Source organism: Amyelois transitella, chromosome 20 (assembly GCF_032362555.1).
Source record: "Amyelois transitella isolate CPQ chromosome 20, ilAmyTran1.1, whole genome shotgun sequence".
NCBI classification, from domain to species: Eukaryota; Metazoa; Arthropoda; class Insecta; order Lepidoptera; family Pyralidae; genus Amyelois; species Amyelois transitella.
The window spans coordinates 1,793,410-1,812,763 of NC_083523.1; the positions used below are offsets into that span (position 1 = coordinate 1,793,410).

The 19,354-nt window shown below is 39.5% G+C and overlaps 3 protein-coding genes across 3 annotated transcripts; 1 reads left to right on the plus strand and 2 right to left on the minus strand.

Moving 5' to 3' along the window:
- Positions 1-52: 52 nt before the first annotated feature.
- Positions 53-2,080, minus strand: LOC106138443 (uncharacterized). The gene is made up of 3 exons (XM_060950112.1): positions 2,015-2,080; positions 513-721; positions 53-410 (listed from the first exon to the last, which is right to left on the minus strand). Exons 1-3 carry the CDS (start codon positions 2,078-2,080, stop codon positions 53-55), a joined length of 633 nt encoding a protein of 210 aa, XP_060806095.1.
- Positions 2,081-11,853: 9,773 nt separating this feature from the next.
- On the plus strand, positions 11,854-17,527 carry LOC106140749 (uncharacterized). The gene is made up of 2 exons (XM_013342381.2): positions 11,854-14,411; positions 15,341-17,527. Exons 1-2 carry the CDS (start codon positions 14,119-14,121, stop codon positions 16,089-16,091), a joined length of 1,044 nt encoding a protein of 347 aa, XP_013197835.2. The 5' UTR covers positions 11,854-14,118; the 3' UTR covers positions 16,092-17,527.
- Positions 14,781-19,188, minus strand: LOC132902968 (uncharacterized). The gene is made up of 2 exons (XM_060950069.1): positions 18,836-19,188; positions 14,781-15,111 (listed from the first exon to the last, which is right to left on the minus strand). The coding sequence occupies exons 1-2, from the start codon at positions 19,011-19,013 to the stop codon at positions 14,849-14,851; spliced, it is 441 nt and encodes a 146-aa protein (XP_060806052.1). The 5' UTR covers positions 19,014-19,188; the 3' UTR covers positions 14,781-14,848.
- Between the last annotated feature and the right edge of the window lie 166 nt (positions 19,189-19,354).

Consider the following 19,354-nt stretch of genomic DNA (forward strand, 5'->3'; position numbering starts at 1 on the left):
CAGCGTCACGTATATTTTGTGTTGCGCGTCATGTTGCGGGACAAAATGTTCCCTAGTGTATCCGGGGCTTTAGTGTGCTGAATAAAACCTTTCTTGGTTTGGAAATTGGAATGTCTTCCTCCACCGCATAGACCTTGCGATTGAGCACCGGGGTTTCATTATTGATATCAGTGGATGTACCCGGCTTTGGGTCAAAATATATATCTATTATTTGGGCTTCACCACCAACACCACCCTCACGACTACTATCACCTTCATTACAACCACCATCATCGCCACAATCCATATCTCTATCACCACCAAAGGGCACTTCAAACCCAGTGGCTGTGCTTCCTAGCAAACTGGTGACCCGGTCCAATATCTCATCTGGAGGAATATAGTCACCAGGTCCTCCAGGAAAATATGAAAGAGTGTAAAGGTGGAATGTAGCTTGACAGGTACAGGCAATGCAAAGGTGCCTGGATAACTTTGGTTACAAAATATACAATTACCTTAATGCTATTCATTCTTATTTTATTTCATTTGTGCTGCGTTTACGTGCGTTCTTCTTTAAATTCTCCCACTTTAAACGCAGTTGCTGCGTTGTACGACGACAAACTGTCACTGAGGCATTGAATCGCACTGCTATACGATTCCACTCCTCATTTTTTAATTTATTATTGGTGGCATTGGTGGTTTTGCAAGTTATTATTTTGCTAGCTTCTATAAGCTCCAGCAAAGCCTTTCAAATGCCAAAGCCAAATGCTCATGTTACATCCAATTTCTTGAAAGTGACTCATTAGTTGTTCGACGTGTTGAGGATAGTCAGAACTTTTTTTATTCCCCAAAAAAATTTTAACAAGCCAAACAAACTCATCCCATGCCTTTTTCTCAATCTCTGAAAGAAAGAAAGAAAAATCGTTTATTTGGTACATTAACAAAATATAAATTAGAATTAGTGAATTGTTAAATTACATGCATGCACCAAAAATGGCCCTCGCTCAGCACGTGTCATGGCAGAGCCATGACGCTGGTTTTCTGCGAGGACCATACTAAAAAAACAAAATAAAAAACTAAACATTAAAACTTATAACTAAGAGTTACACTAAATTATATCATTAACAAAAAAAATATTGTCTATTGTCTCTGTCATATTGTCTCTAAAATTTGAGTCCTTTAGTAACGATCTTATCTGTGGCCCGTCAAAAATGCCTGCTTTTATCTTTTCGGCACTCAGTTTTGGAAACTTTTTTGAAAGAAAAAGAAAACAATTTCCATTTTTGTCAAGACCTTTGACAAATTGTTTTATAAGGCCAAGTTTTATATGTAACTGGGGCAAAATTATACGATCCCTTGATACTAAAGGCGGGTTTATCACATTCTGTTGTCCTGGAATTAGACCTTCTCGAGCGGGCCAATCTTTTTTGATCCAATGTTGATTTTTAGCTCTACTATCCCACGAGCAAAGAAAACAGGGATTCTTTGTGTATCCACCTTGTTGGCCTAAGAGAAAGTTCACCATTTTTAAATCAACACATATTTTACATACCTTTTGTGGAACCCAAGGCTTATTTTTCATATCCAGTGGGTGACCAAAGTAGTTCATGTAAGCTTTTTTTTACGAACGCTGTCGCGTTTAAACGGTATTATTTAAATATATATTCTCCGCAAATGAAACAAAAATGATTCGGATTATTCACACAACTTCGTTTTGACGATGCCATATCAAATTACACTGAGAAAACTTAAAAAAAAATAATTATCAGCAAATTAACACTATAAAACAGCACATTTTAAGTGAAAGCTATAACAAGTAAACAAGAGCTGTTACAAAAAAAATGAGGGTATTTTTAGAATCAGTGACATCAAATCAGTACACATCACGTGATAAAAGTCATTCATCAGACAAAAGTTGTAATTTTGTTGTGCAAGACCTTCATTCAGACATTCTATTCATGCTCAATAGAATAGCCAGAATGATAGGAAAGTCATAAATCTTCCTTGCTGGCGGCGTGGACGGCGTTCTGCTACTTACTGTAGAACAGGTCGATGAAGGTGGAAGAGCCTGCATCGATCCGCCTGACGATATGGACTCTTTCATCGCCGCAGAAGTGGCATCCAATGATTTTGATGACGATGATAATGATGAACTATAATTTTCTCCTTAACCGAATTCGCAACCACACCGGTGGAGCCGGTAAAATCCTACCGGGCTTATTTTTGGGGTATTTGGTGACCCTGCTGGCACCCCCTCTATTTAAGGTGGGTTTCATTTCTACGTATTCGTTCGAGTCAGATGAAGACCATGAGGCTTCTCGCTTCCGACGCAGTTTGGGCGGCGTCTTGCTGCTTACCGTCTAGCAGGACGGTGGTGGCGGGTAGACTTCAACCGACCCGCTCCACGATATGGATGGAGTGGATCGAGTGACCGCCATCGTCGGTGGCGCAGTGGCCATGGGGGTGTCTCGCACCGATTTCTCCATCGCATCCACAAAATTTTCGTACACTTAAATTTAAATTGTCCTATCTTTGATCCAATTTCAATTTCCAGCTGAAGGCCCTTAAATTGTTTATAGAAATTTGAGCTACGACAACAATTTCTTTAATTTGAATCAACACAATATGAATTGAACGCCGCCATTGTTCTTATAATTGGAATATTAAAATAATTGTATGCTTAAGTAAGATCAGCCAACCAACCAATCGGTAATAGGTTATAGATTATTTTCAGGATCCAATTCATCCGTTTCTACTGTTTCTAATACATCACTCATTATTTTTGGGTATTTGGTGACTTTGCTGGCACCCCCTCTATTTAAGGTGGATTTCATTTCTACGTACTCGTTCGAGTCAGATGAAGACCATGAGGTCTCTTGACTCCAGCGCAATTTGGGCGGCGTCCTACTGCTTACCGTCTAGCTAGCAGGATGGTGGTGGCGGGTGGACTTCAACCGGCCCACTCCATGATATGGATGGAGTGGATCGAGTGATCGAGTGCTGGCGATTTCGTTGAGTGAGTCGAGGCGCGCGGCGAATTTCTGAAAAGAATAAAGAATATAGTCCAACTTTACTCATTTGGAGGTCTTATTTTAATACAAATACAACACAACATGGTGGATTGGTGGATACAACTTTATTGTTAATAACATTAAAAGAACGGCATTCTATGAAATTTACTTTAATTAATTTATTGCCAATAAAAGGTGCCATCTCATCTGTAGCCCAATGTGAAATGAAGAAATTTATGAGTGCCTCTTTAAAGTGTGAATTTTTGAGCTCTTTTCCAAAGTCAGCAGGTCGAACTTGATCTGGTCCAGTAATGGTGAAATTGAGTTGGGTAGATTCTTCTCGTATCGATCTTTCATAATCCTTTATGGGTGGAAATATTGATCAAAAATAACGTCGATTCTTGCAGCATTGAATTGTGTTAACATTTTTTTTGAAATATTTCCAAATGATTTCGGAACATCCTTCATTGCGTGGAGAATAAAAAAAACCATCAATTATAAAAATATCAATGTATGGTGGTGCAGAATGCTCAATACCTTTCTCCAGAGCTTTCCCCAAAGTAGATTTTGGCGTTTTGCAAATTGCACCATAAAAGTGACACATAGATAAAGGCACGTGAGTGATTGGATAAGATAATATCTTTGCAATATCAATTGATATACCAAGCATACGCCCAAATAAGTCTCTTTGAAGACGCACTTCTTGCACCTTCCCACCAATTTTTGTTCGTTCCTTTTTTAATAATCTTGAGAAAAGTTTTTCAATGGTGACCTTTTAATACTCTTCTCAAATCTACTGATATCTACTTCATATTCTGCAATGAACGTTTTACGTAAAGTATCTCCATTTTTCTCAATATTAAGAAGAAATTCTTCAACCTCATCTGATGCTGCTTTACCAGATGATATGTTGATTAATAGATTTTTTGGTACATTTACATCGAATGGATTAATAAATTGTTGAAAGGTTTGCATGATTTTTTTTAATTGGGTACGACTATTTGTGATATTATGTCTATTTAAGTCAGCTGTAACATCCTGTTCTCTTTGTAAGCCCAAATCTTCATATACGTAACTAATTATTGTTTATCTTAAGTCATGGCTTCGAGCCCATCGCTGACGTGCTGAGATAGAATTAGTGAATTATGTTATACCTGAAATTAGGTAATATAAAGTTGTCAATGTTACTAAAATCTATACATTTGCGCGAACATTACTAATATTTATAAACTTATTTAAAGTTAAAACAATTAAATCAGTATATTACAATAAGTTATTAAGGAAATAATGTAATTGTAAAAATACCTGTCAGTCTCCTGGCAGCATCTGCATTTATTGTTTGTTCCAACACCAAGTCAATGGGCTGTCTTGAGAATGATTTATCTGTCCTTTTGACGCCAAAGCAACCTTTTTTGAATTCCTCAAATATATCAGGATGAGTTGTTGCAACATTCAGTAAATTGGAATGGTACTTAACTCCCCATCGAGCATAGTTTTGCTGATTACATTTAAAGAATAAAATCTCCTACGCGGATGCTTCTTGACAGCATTAAATAATAATGGACAAGATTGATGTAGATTAAATAAAACTGTGCTGTTTTGCCAAACTCGCCGTTAAGGGTTTGTGCTTGGTAAATATTGTAATCATTCAATAGCTCATCCAGTTCTTCGTTGTCTATTGTAAATGATGATATGGGGCAACTTCCCAGACGAGTAACTTCCTGTACCACTTCGTCAGTTATTGAAATATTTTTCATCTCTAAAAATGATTTAAAATGTAAAATTTCCAATCCCATTTCCATCAGAGGATGAAGGTTTTTACATCTGTTGAAGTGTTTTCCTTCAAGAAATCCCAAAGAAGAAAATTTAATGACCCCATCCCTAGTAAATTACTTTGCACCATAACATTAGGTAGTCCACAATCTATAATAAATTTGCCCAAAACTTTGAAATAAGCCATCATAATATGGAAAGGCCCTAGACGTATAAATAGATTATCGAATGTTGGCTTTTCCGTTGCTTGGATTTGTAAAGCTACTTTCGCAATCGCATGATCGTAAGTAACTTGAATTGAAGCTTGTTGTAAATCTTGACAATTTTTTTGGCTTTGTTTCATGGTTTCCAGTACAACTGATTTATTTGTAGGTGATGAATTAATTAGAGTTAAGGAACTAATTTTTTGTTTTGGATGAGCATTGTCACTTATTAAGCTATTAAAGCCAACCCACATTGGAACATTTGGTATCTGTAATGCATGGCTGATCATCAGAATGGCATCTATTGTATTGTATAATTTAAAGTTAACAGGTTGCAAATTTTGAACTTCATGGACCGCTATCTGCAGATTCTCATGTCATCTTTGGTTTTTTCGGTTTTTTTAAGAAACATCATCTGGAACAATACTCTCAAATGTTCTTCGCCTTCTTTTCTTCGTACTTGAGGCTTCTCCATCATTTGCAGAGAGTACATTTGATAATTGTGATGAATGTGTATTATCGAAATCTATATTTTGATAAATAATTCCAACAGTATCATGCAACGTGTCTTTGCCACTTCCTGTTTCGACAATTGTCGAAATTATCATAGGCGACACCGGTACAAAGATGTGGATTTTTATTTATTATCTCAGGGCATAAACTTGATTTTTTTATTGATGCGTATGTTGCTTCTGTTCTTCGTGTCGTTCTAGTTCTTCGATTCCTGAATAGCTGATGCAATGTCCGTATCGATGGATGATGTCTATAACTTTTCGACTACTTGTTTCACTTTTTAATGTTAACCCCAGAACAATATGCTTCGATGTTTTTATTTTGCCGTTGTGTATACTATAGATTACCTACATTACATCTTCACAAAAAGATTGCACTTGACGAATGGATTTTTGGCTTCTTTTTCGCTTGTTGTTATTGCCTGAGATGAGAGTAAAATAGAAATCTGATAGAGTTTGTGGTACAGATGCTTTTCCTTCCTTTAAATTTTGTACAGTTATATTTTCTGGTAATTATTTAATAGGAATTTGCCTCACTGATTGTCTTAATAACAATGCAGCTTTTTGTAAAATGTCTTCATTTTTTAATATTTCGAATGATTCGTCGTCGATACTTCGACGTCGATACGTCGAAGCCATTACACCTTCACAAACACTTCAAATATTCACACTTAAATAATATTTCGATTTTCACGTTATATTGGTAGCTCACGTTGTCAACGATATCACAGCAGCTGCACTGTCGTATATTCGTTGTGTGCGCGATGACAGCGCCCCTAGTGGCCACAACTATTCAGGACTTGTAATCTGTCAAATCATGTTAACTAGATGAAGAGATATTTTTGTGATATTGATTTTCGACAAGTTTTTCAACGAAATTGAAAAAAATGGATATTATAATACGTACGGGATTTGAATCTATTAGGCATAAAATACATTTCCAACCTCAAACTGAGCAAAAAGGGAAAAAATTAGTATTAGCACAGCATGTGAGAGAAGTGGAACGAACGGGAAAAGCTTCTTAAATAAGAGCATAAGTGTATAGTCTGTTGGAACAATATAGTGTTCTTATTCACATTCATGCGTATGAATAATGCCATCACTCTCGCACTTACAGGGAAAGTTTAATGGCGTCTGGGGGGACGAATGGCCCTTCGGTTTGGTCTGTCCGTATTCAAAGGGTCTTAAAATTATACCTAAAATGACATATAAAATTTAGCCTTGCTACTATAACGTAGTTTACTAAATTTTTAAATAATATTCAAGACGTCTGGTAGCAGTAATGGCCCACGAAAAGTGTCTGGCAATAGTCAATTTTAATTCTATATAATATACTCAAAAACATATTTGAAAACGATCTTTGCTACTCTAACGTAGGTAACTTAATTTTTTATGTACCTGTACTTCGTGCTACCTGAGAAACGGCCCCGCTTTCAAGGTACGCGGGTACGCGTACCTCTTAATAACACATTATACTAAAATCCTCAAAATTTCAGCTTTGCTAAAATGACGTAGGTCTGGGGGCTCTGGGATCTTACTCTACTACGAGTTGCGGCAATTCCGACATAGATGGCGTTAACACCAACTTTACACATTTGGAGGTCTCATTTTAAAACAAACAACATCATCCATAAGGTCGCGGGTGAAGCCGCGGAGCAACATCTAGTTTTAAAATAAATAAAAATATAATGCCTACCTGAAGGAAGCGCAGTACTTGTTTCGCCTGGCTGCTCACCATGTTCCACCTGATGCTCTGCTTCCATGGGAAAATCTGGATTTTAAATTTCTTGTTCCAGAGCTTCGGGTACAACAGCGGCAGAGGTGGAAGGCAGCTCTACCATAGGTAAACCTGCAACAAATGTTGATGGCAGGTCTACCATGGGTAAAACTGCATCAGACGTGGATGGCAAGATGGAGGGGCTATACTGTTGTTACAGTATAGCCCCTCCATATATAGTCCCTCCATAGACTGTTGTCTAACATTACTCTAGTCTATGTCAGTATGTATAATATTAAACTGTTTAACTATTCCCTTAACTTAAAATGACACTTATTCTGTACTTTTCGAATAAAACTCGCACGCTATGAAAATAGTTCGAATAGAACTCGTTTACTATAAAGATAATCTCCAACACTGTTACTGTACACTATAAACGAACTATTACACTCTTAGGACTGTTCACTATAATTTGCCCGCACTGCACTATTATATTTCCGTACTATTCGATGTTAAAAGTGAACTAATACTGAATCTATTATATCACTGTAAACTATATTTTAGGCACTGTCTATTATTCATTACATATTTACTATATTTCGCTCGCACCATTATTTCCTCGTACTGTTTGATCTCGAAGTTAAGCCAGAACTAAACTCGCGGAGCCAACATTTCGTCTATATATACGGAATCAACCTGTTCCAGAATAGTCCCTCTTTTTCTAGTATTCGCATTCTAGAGCCATCTCTTCCCCGTCCTGACCTACGCTAGCGTCGTATTCGCACACGCAGCTCCCTCCCACATCGAGAAACTCCAACGTATCCAAAACAGGTTCGCGCGGAGAGCCACGGGTTCGCCCCTGGGTCTTCGAACACGCGACCTGCACAGGGACTTGGAGCTCCCCACAATAGCAGACTTTCTCAAAGGCGTGTCGGAGCGCTATTTTGAAAAAGCTGCCACCCACCCCAACCCTCTGGTGGTCCAGGCCGCAAACTACACACCAAGACCAGATGCCCCGTTGCGCCGCCGACGCCCGAGGAATGTCCTCCACGATCCGGACGACCCCATCACGGTTGCCAACCGCCCCCCCGATAACCCTGCGCCCGCCAGGAGGCAAGGTTATCGATACCGTCCCCACCGCGCCCACCGGAACAGGGCGCGAAGAAGTAGGAACAGTAGCTCTTTTTCCAGGTACCGCAATGTACCAGGGCGCTTCACGCCGACACGTTAGGCCCCTAAGGCAAGCTAGTCAAGATTTTTTTTTTTTTATAATAAATAATAAGACTACGGCGCGTGGCCTGTACTTTTTTTTGTTTAATTGTTTTTTTGTCAGTTTAATGTTATTGGTTTTACATCTGCTGTCCGGTGATAGTGACAGTTTCGTCGACAATATTTTAAAGCTAAAAACTAAAGAGTATTCTTACATAAGGTTTTTTTTTTTTTTCTTTTTTTTTTGTTTTTTGTAATTTTTTTTTTTTTTTTTTTTTTGTCATCATTTTTTGTCTTGTCATATCATTGCCGCCGGCCCCGCCGGTGGCTGCTGTCTGTTTTTTGAGGGGGATGTTTTAGGCTTCCTCCAGCCCCGCTTCGAAAGCGAGTATACTGTCCCTCGTTACGTCGTCACCGTTCCAGATCGCCATTTTGAGGTTGTAGTCCCTGATGGAAGCGTCGGTTGCTCTCTCTGCACGTTGGATAAAACGAGCTACTGCGTCGTTCTTTGTGTTATCCACGTAGTACACACAGGTCTTCGTGTGTCTGGAGACCGCAACCACCGCGTGCGCGACGCTCATAAGCAGATTGGATTTTTTTGTTGTTGTACGTACAATCACCACTGTCTCGAACGTTCGACCTTGTGCTTCATGTATAGTAAGGGTGCAAGAGCCCGAGTTTGTTCCGTATTCCTGGCCAATTAGGAGTTCCTTCTCAGCCTGGGTGTGTAAGATACAATGTATCATTCAACTTCGGGATAACAGCCCCTCCATACTCCTTCAGCTTCAGGGAGCGCGTGAGATTTTTGGCCGAGTAGATGCCGCTATAGATTTCTCCTAGGGCTTATGCCACGTCTTGCGGGTTTCTGTACGTACACAACAATTCTTTCGTGACGGACGTGATTTTGTGGGGTCTGCAGTATTTCAGAAGAAACAGGTTGTGTCGGTCGATATAGGGAAGCTGGTTTTGGTCTCCGATCAGCATGGTCTCGCTGGCTCCTGCGATCTTGATGGCCATTACTATAGATCCGAAATGATTCATTAGGGCTTCGTCTACCACGAGGCGGTTGCACGTTTCACCCTTCTTCATTCCGTTCACTAATAGTGAAGCCATGGTTCGAACTCGCTGTTTAGCTGGTTCTTTCCCGATCTTCGGTGTCAGTTTGTCCCTGAGATCTTTGACTGCTTCCCATGAGGTCGCTCTCAATGTTGACACTAATGTGGTGGACGACCACCATTTCCACATCCGGGCACTCCGTTCACCCATGTGAATGTTGGTACCGCCAAGCATTCCAGCCTGTTGCCTTCTGTCAGGTCCCCGAAGATGGTTTTAGCCATTTCGAGGATTCTGTCTTCCAGCATTACTCTGGTGCACTTGGCGACCACAACTTTCGGGTCTTTTGGAGGATTTATGGCCCGAATGTGGCCCTCCTCTTCCGGCTGGCTCTTTTCGAGTTCTATGAAGCCCTCGGTTGCGCAGTATGCCGCCATGTACTCCCCCCACGCCTTCCCGTGTATCACACGTTGTGCGTCGAGGTCGTAAACTGCAGCCTCCGCTTCCTCTAGCTTCACTTCGAGCAATTTTATGTTGCCACGCTTGTAAGTCCGCAATATAGCACTGCAGATATCTTCATTGACTTTGCGCGTGGCAACCGTTATCGCTATGAACTCTCGTAGAGCGTTCTCCATATGGGCCAGCTGATCGTTCGCCGGCTTCAGCCAGGGTCACAAGTCCCATGTCCGCTCTGGTTCGCTGGGTGGTCTGCGTAACCTCTTGGCGGGACGTCGACTCCTCGAGCGCTTGTTGCAGCCTCTCCGATCCGCTGGAGTCCCGAGATTGACACGGAAATCCCCCGCGATTCGCAGCGGCCTCGCTTTCGCCCTGTCCGCGTCTCAAAAGAAAACCGAGATCTTGACCTCTGTTTTCGTATGCCACTACCTCATGGTGTTGCGAGGCTGTAAGGGCACCCAGGTGGTCCCGGGTTTCGCCCGTGTGGTGAGACACTGCCATGACGTCCACGCTTAGCACTTTAGGAGTGTGAGTGTCTCCCGTTCTCCAGTTCCCTATGTCCTTCAGCACGCTGCATACCTTCTGGAAGGCTGTGGAGTTGTCGTCAGTGGCGAACAGTGCGATGGTTTTGTTCTTCCTCCGCACTATCCGACACCGCTGACCCCCCACTGATACCGTTGGTAAGGCGTCGTAGATTTTACGACGCATGGTGGTTTTGCTTCCGTTCAATAGGAGACCGAGTCCCGGTGAGATGTGCCGGCCTCGGCTGAGTGCAAGAGATTTGGCAATAGGTCTTCGCTGCCAAATGAGTAAGGGCTAGTCAAGATTAGAACTCATAAGGTTGAGCGTTGCATCCGCTCGCGAGTTTGCATTGCTCGTATTGCTCAAAGGCAAAGTCCAAGGCCGAGGTTCGTCCCAACTGGGAGCCCCTTGCGCGCTTTTGCCGAAAAGGCTGTTAGGAGGAGCGTCAAGCCCTCGCCTAAAAACGTCCCGCTGTAATAGTAAATGCCCCTCAGGCAAACTATGTTCTCATAGTAAAAAAAAAAAAAAAAAATAGAGCCATCTCGCATTTTCGAACTGTATTTATTGTTGCTGAATCCTGAGGGAGACATCTCGAAGGGAGTAGCGAAATCACTTAGTAATATTGACGATACGTCAATGTCATGTCAATATGTAATTGAAGATACGTCGTAGTTTTGACACTATTGACTAGAAGGCGTTACTGTCTGCTGTGCTTTTACTGTATTTGTGCGCTAATAAGTATTATGTCACTTGCTTAAAGATGGCGCGACATGTACTGTTCGGAAATTGAAATATTATTTTTAAGTTGTCGCGTACAATAAATGTATGCTCGTCCACATGTTCTATGTTTGTAAGTTAATTGACGTCATTGTAGAAAATGCAGCGGTGAAGTTTGTTGCGCCGCCTCTTTTTCACTTGCGCTTTGGAGTGGTAGTAAACTTAGTATTAAGCAAATTACTGACGTCAATTCTTGGTTTCCGAATAAACAAATTTTTATTTAACTTTTTATATTATTTTACTTACATTACTTTGGGAAAAGGGGTCTACTGCTATTCCCTTTGTGCCCGTGGCAAATGAGTCCCCACCCATGACTGCCACTGGTCGCTGTTCCAGCAAGCACAGCTCTGCCACCACATCCATGCCACCTCCGGTGCGCCTACTGGATTGAGCCCTTTGTTGGCAGACCTTTTTTAGTGACGATTTTTTTTCAGTCCAATACTGAACTGCATGAAAAGGAAATCATTATGATATAATATATATGCATGTTACTAATATAATCAATCTGTTTTAATGCTAGCTTACCTTAGCCCAAGCCTGCCCAAGGCGTTAGTGGCCTCAGCGAACTCCTGCCACTTTTTTCTAGTTTCTTGTTTGGCCTGCTGCGTTCGCAGGCCTCGAGCAATTCCTGGATTTCTCTCCAGGAACTCCACTAACGCTGCCATTTGGTTTTGCGTGCGTCTGTTTGCCATTTCTGCAATAGTATGATACAGCATTACTGTACTCTATTCATCGAATGAACCAAGCAAAGCGCTTTTTCTGTCTGGCATTTGTATACAAACAGACACGGACAGAAAACTATCTAGCTTCGCCCAGAAGCGCTTGCGCCCTGTAAAAAACAATAGGGCTCGTTCATATTGCGAACGTTTTGGTGAGAAACGAGAAATATGTACACAGTATTTTTTTGTATATTGCGAAATTTTCGAAATCCTTCAAATTGCTTTCTTAAAATGACGAGACCTCGAATAAGGGTTTGTATATATACTAAAAATAACTGATGTGTAGGGATTCTCTGAAATGAAATAATATAATATAAAAATATAATTGATGATTATCTATATTTCTTTTAAAATAAAATTAGTTACATTTTATTCACTTTCACTCTCCGACATATCAATGTCATTTCCTACGTTTATAATTAAATTTTCACTTAACCCTTCGAAGTTATGATCTATTTGATTCATTTTGGGCTCTATAACGTCTTCCACGTACTTGACACATTTTTTCCATTTCTCGGGAGTAATTTTCTTAACTGCAGCATGAAATATTTTTTTACGTCATTCATTTTAAAAGTTACGTTATTTGAAGCAACGTCTCCTTTTATTTGAGCCCATATTAATTCAATCGGGTTAAGTTTGCAGTGATATGGCGGAAGGCGGATCGCCGTTTTGTGTTTTCTTTTTGCGATTTCATCTATTACACACGCCTCATATCGTTTTCTATGCTCCTTGATGATTAAGAGTAGTTCTCGATTTAGCCAATTTTCTTCAAATTGTATTCTCTTTTAACCACTCAATTATTTCTTGTTTTTTACTATTTGCAGTTGGAAGTCTTTCAACCTTCCTTGAATGATATGAGGCGTTATCCATGACAATCACCGCATTTTCGGGGAGTTTTTCAATTGTTTCCATGAACCAATTTTCAAAATTTTCTGAATTTATTTCTTGTTGATAGTCGCCTTGCTTCTTTGACTCGAACACGTGCAATGCTCCTTCTACGAAACCTTCTTCGCTGCCGATGTGGGTAATAATTAATCGCTTCCCCTTGCCTGTAACAAAGAATAAAAAAATTTAAAAACATGCGTTTGCAAAGTTAAAATAATAACACATTGCTGATAATAAAAATACAATGGTTTTTATCTTGTTTATGACAGTCGACGGCCAGCCACCTGCGGCGACACTTTCATTGACAAACATACGCAAATAGATCATTAACTCATACACAAATAGATCATTAATTTTTAAGAATGAATTACAATGAAACTTACCTGAGGGATTCTTTAAGCCAGTAGATAAGCCTTTTATAAAAGCATCACATGCGCTGGTCACGGTTGTATCCTTCCAAGTTTTAGAAGTTGTGTGACCTTCATTCAGCCAGGTTTCGTCCAAATAATATATTTTTTTACCAGCTTCTCGGGCATTTTTAATTGCACATAAATAATTTCTTCTCCAAACGAATATGTCTTAAGGTCTTCTCTATCAGTCAATAAACTGTTTCTGCCTCCTTTGTCAAATTTAAGCTATAATGAATGAATTGTTTAATTTCAGACAAAACAGAGCCATATTGGCCCTAAAAAAGATAAATGTATGTAAGTACTTACATTAATTGACATGCTCGAATGAGGCCGATGCTCTGTGGTCATGGTAGATCGTGGGCGATTCCTTTCTTGTATGAACATCATAGCTTGAAATGCATACCATTTAGAAATGTATATTTCATCTCGTCCAGCACCGCTTCTTAAACTCTTAAAATCTTTTACTTTTTTATTTTCTTTGGAAAATGTTGTTTGTAAATTTTTTATCTTTTTTTCTACTGCCTCCTTCCTGATTTCAAATGAGTTTGCTATTTCGAGAAGAGTATCGTTTTATTTTATTACGATAGTTATTGTGAAGAATATCCCATAGTAATGGTTTGTTTTTGTATTGCTCGATAAATTCGAAAGTTCTTGCTCATTCGTCCACGCGGTCGCCGCCATTTTGCGCGTCACGTGACGAACTATTCACGACCGCGAGCTTAACGGCTTGTACACAAAACTGCGATGCGACGCGATGCGAATTCGCAACGCAGAAAATTACGACACGAATTGCTGCGATGCGATTTCGTGCGGCAAGGCGTCTCCCAGGGTGACCATTCCTTCGACGACCGTTAACCGTACTAAACGTATTTTGAATTGAAAACTAGGTCGTGACATGGATCGTAAAAAAAAATGCGCACTTTTATTATTGCTTAGGAGATACAAGAAAAAGAAACAAAGAAGATTTTGGGTTCATCCATTTATTACTATTATGAATCCCGATGGAAACTATTTTCTTCTAAAATATAAAGCTTTGAAAACCGACGAAAAAAAATTTTTGGAGTATTTTAGAATGAGCATATCTTCATTCGAAGAGCTTTTAAGTTTATTATCACCATATCTTCAGAAACAATCGTACAAGGGGAGAATTCCTGTTATGCCTCTGGAAATGATTGGCCTCACTATCCGGTAAGTAAAGAAAAACAATAATTGTTTACATAAGTTTTTATTGAGAAAAGAGTTTTTAAAATATTACAATCCATAAAATTTACGAAAAATCAAAGTCTTCTTCAGTTGAAAGTGTGCTTAATATGCTTGAGTTAGAATAATCATTACTGGGTGAATTAATTTGATCTGGTATGTTAGATGACTGTGGACGTATCAGTGGCGTTTGTTGAGATGTCGCAAAATGTTGAGTTTGATAGCCACTCTGGTAGTTGCTATTCGGATAGTAGTAGCCATGAGGTTGATGCAACTCTGTTAAAATTTGAAGAACTCTGCTCTGAAAGATTAGTGTTTTATTGTCATCTAATCTTTCAAGTGATGGTAGAATACCTTTAAAAAAAGATATGTGTCTATTCTCAGGTTCCTTTAAAATCTTTACAATATCATCTTCAAAATTATTATTAACCATCTTTTCTTTTTGGTGGCTGCCTTTGGTAACGTGTTTTAGATGTACCTTCTTGATTATCTTGCTCATTTTCTGACTCATTTATACTAGTAGAGGTCTCATTTTGCAAATTTTTCTTAAGAAATTGTAATTGTTTGTACAGATGGTATTCTTTTATATTTTTGGATCCAGACCCTGACCTACTTGCATCTTTGAGTTTCTTTTCATATTTATTAAAGGTATCCTTAATCCCCCTCCATCTTTGTATTACTGAATTACCTGCAAAAAGAAATAGACAATATTTAATTTATTCATTCATTTATTAATCTTTATTATTCATCAAATACCAATTGTACAGAACAATAGGCGAACTTAACGCGAGAAGCGTTGTTTACCAATTAATTAAATTAAAATAATTTATGTATGTTTATGTCGTTTTAGGTTGGTGTTCTTTATTTTTCCAGTTTGTTATGTAAATTAATCCTTTTATTTTCTATTTATGTTACAGATTCCTAGCGACCGGAAATGAAATCAGAAATATACATTTAGATTATTATCGAGGAATAAGTACAGTTGCTAAGATAATACGAGTAGTTTGTAATGCAATATGGAAATTTTGTTTAAATGCAAACATACCAAAAATAACACAACAGCTGTTTGAAGAAATAGCTGCGGACTTTGACAAGAAAGCCAACTTCCCTAACTGTATTGGAGCCGTTGATGGGAAACATATTCGTATTCGTAGTCCCCCAAAAAGTGGATCACTTTTTTTTAATTACAAGGGCTACAATTCAATAGTTTTGTTGGCTATTGTGGACTCGAAATACAGATTCATCTATGTGGACATAGCAGCATATGGAAAGGAAAGTGATTCCACTATTTTCCATAACACGAAACTGTACGACTTACTGATGAGAGGTGATTTGCCTACACCAACATCAAGGCCGTTACCGGGCTTTCAAGAACCGGTTCCATTTGTTTTTGTCGGAGACGAAGCTTTTTCTATTTCGAATAATGTCATGCGTCCTTATTCTGGCAAGCATTTGTCTGTTAAACAAAGAGTATTCAACTACCGTTTGAGTAGGGCAAGAAGATATGTCGAGTGTACTTTCGGGATACTGGCCAATAAGTGGCGAATATTTAACACTCTCATCGCCACCAAACAAACAATTTTTCCACTTTACCTGGCCACGTGGGCTGCTCGCGCCCCACGTCCTGTCTTATACTCCAAGCCATGGTCTATCTTAAGCATCTTTTGAGGCACGCCACGTGGTACGCCGGCGGGACACGGTATAAACTTTACCAACAGGCCGTGTGGTCCGCTGCGACCCTACGATTTCATATATTTTTTTTGCCTTTGGCTTGCGTGATAAGGATCTCCAAAGTGTTTTTTTCAAGAAAATCGATTAATTACTTATGAGTAAAAAAAAAACCGCGAAATTTGAGCTTTATTTACGAAAACTAAAAAACTTGAAATGAAACAAGATTAAGTGCAAATCAAAAAACATATTTATATATTTTAGCACATATCAATGGAAATTTGTAATGAAATTGTTATGAAATTATGAAAAAAGTTACTTATTCTAAAAATTACATTCTTTTCGTAATTTGCGTATGAATTTCTCCATAGCATTCAGCGCAAACGCTTGGCTGGGACGGACACTTAAGACAGACAGTGTTTACTTTTTTTGTTTTATTCCTAGCTTCTAGTGCTGAGAAACCAGCGGATCTATGCTTTTCATAGCAATGAATGCACCGACGACGAACTAATCTGCTTCTGTGGTCTGTGAGCAGTGACTTGCTGAACTTATGTTCTGGCTGCCGAAGTGAGCTCTCTGCTGGATTAGAGTCCTTTATTCCCAGCATCTGTAGACAGAGGTTCTCCCTAAATTTTGTAATGGTATAAGTCTTGCTGTGCAGATTCTTGTGTTTTTTATAGGTGATGTAAGCATTTGTGACAGCAGTAGAAAACAGTAGATCAACAGCAAGTTTCTGAAACCAACGAATATTTCTTCTAGCTGGACTAGAGTAACTCGCCAATTGATCAGATAAATCGATGGAACACTTGTGTTTATTATAGTCAGCAATTGTGGAAGGTTTCAACACTGTCTTGTTGGGATTCCTCTTGCTTTTGCAACTAACAAAGCCAATGGAGTGCTTCGTCGACAAAGCAAAAACTTCACGTTTGTCTTTCCATTTGAGAACGAGAATTCCGTCACTATTTTCCATTGCAATCATTTCACCCTTCTTCAACTTTTCCTGAATAACTTTCTTCGGCAACCCTTTCCTATTCTTGCGAAGAGTGCCAATCAGATGAGTATTGTTATCCAAAAGCTTTTTTGCTAGATCAACGCTGGTGTAAAAGTTATCTGTGACCACACTTCTGCCAACTCCCAAATAAGGTTGGCATAGCTTCATCACTACGTCTGTGGCTACACTGTCCTGTCTATTTGCCGTTTTTCCTTCGTACACAATGATGTCGAGCGCATAACCATCATCGTCACACAGCTTAAAAAGTTTTATTCCGTATTTGTGGCGTTTGCCAGGAATGTATTGCATAAATGATATACGTCCTCTAAAAGCTACCATGCTTTCGTCTATGGTAACATATTCACCCGGTGTTTTCACATTATGAAAATTTTTTGTAAGCAGCTCCAGAAACCGCCTTATCCTTATGAGGCGATCAGCATGACTAGGTCCAAGGAAAATGGTGTCTTCGAAGTGCCAACACCTGAGCAACAACTCGAATCTATTTCTGCTCATCACCTGGCGACATACTTTGCTTTCGTAAAGAATGTTTTTACTCCAATAGTCACTAATTCTAGGTAATTTCTTTAGTCCCATGTAAATCAGAAGGCCGAGGAATTTCAGCATTTCTTCTGGAGTACAGTCTGTCCATTTTGATAGCCTCATATTGCGTGTGACACGATTAAGTGTTAAAGTTTTATTAGCATAACAATTAGTCATATTCACCATGAGGTCCATCACGTCTTCAGTAAGAAACAGTCGGTATATACTCAATTCTGAATCACAATCGTTCGGAACATTGATACCTGGTTGAATGTCCAGTGGGAACTGCTTCTGTCGAGATCCATCAGATTGATACCAATTTGACGTCGGCGTCGGAGCCCTCGGCTGAATTGGACGCCCATCTTCTTCACTATGTGACGAACTTTCATCGCTAGATGATGCAGATTGCGAAGAATACGATGGTTGATAGTCTGGATCACTTTCCGAGTCCGACATTTTGAAAACGCGGCGCGCGGGGTAAAAAAGCGCGCGAAATTCTCTTCCTGCAGGCTACGTGGGCGGCGCGCGGCCAACTGACCTAATTACACTGATGGCGTGCATAATAAGTAATAAAAATAATAGTTCTTAGACAATTCGGCTGTGATTTGGCGAGAAAGTTGTGGGGCGCCGGCCGCCCACATGGCTTGCCCGAACAAAATCAAAATACTACAATGGCCGGCTGCACTCGAAGTTTTGTGGGTGGCCGGCGTACCACGTTGCGATGAGAGTGTTAACCGGCCCATTAACGTTTCATATGATTTTGCAATAGATATTGTTAAGGCTTGTTGCATACTACATAACTTTGTAATTAACCGTGATAAATTAGACACCACTAATGAAATGATCATAGATGATTCCGAACTACAACCACTTCAACAAGGGTTGAATGTAGGTAGTCAGGTGGTAAGTGCAAATATAATTAGAAACGAATTTTCGGATTACTTTACTAGTGAAGTTGGAGCATTAAGCTGGCAACTACAAAAAATTTAAGAATATACAATACGACTTGCGTTGTTGCTCGCGTTCTTGGTAATAAATCAATACAACAGGTACAAAAGGATCACATCGTAAAACATTAAAGTAACTCGCTGTCGACGCCTAAACACGTAAACAATTTAAAGAATATTTTTTGTGCTTATATGAATAGAATGTTTGATTTGTAGGTAGTAAAAAGTAAAAAAGTTATACTTAATAAATGTATTTGTGTACTTACCAAGTTTAGTTTTTTCATTGTTTTCTTTTTCCTCGAAATTTGGATATAAACTTTTACACACGTCCTTCCAAGCATCTTGTTTGATGAATTTGTTTTTATAATCTTCATTACTAGTGTCCCAAAGAACAGGGCGCTCCTCAATCAGTGATATTAAAAAATCAACGTCGTATTCTGTCATTTTTAAAGTACACGTCTTGCCCACACGCTGTCCCTGAGCGAACTATAAAATGGCGTCAAAAAATGTGACGCAACATCGCAGGAATGCGCGATGCGAATCAATTCGCAAGTTCTTGCGATGCGTAGAGGGAGCTCGCAGATTTTTGCGATGCGACGTCGCATCGCAGTTTTGTGTACAAGCCCCCGGAAGGAATCTACGGGCCAGGCCACAACAGTGCGTTGCGGCGTCGCATCGTAAAAACAACATCGCACAGCTATGCGATGCGATGTCGCAACGCAAAAATTTCATCGGATACGACATCGTACGTAAAGACGCTAACCAACGTTTCAGTTTCTAGTGAG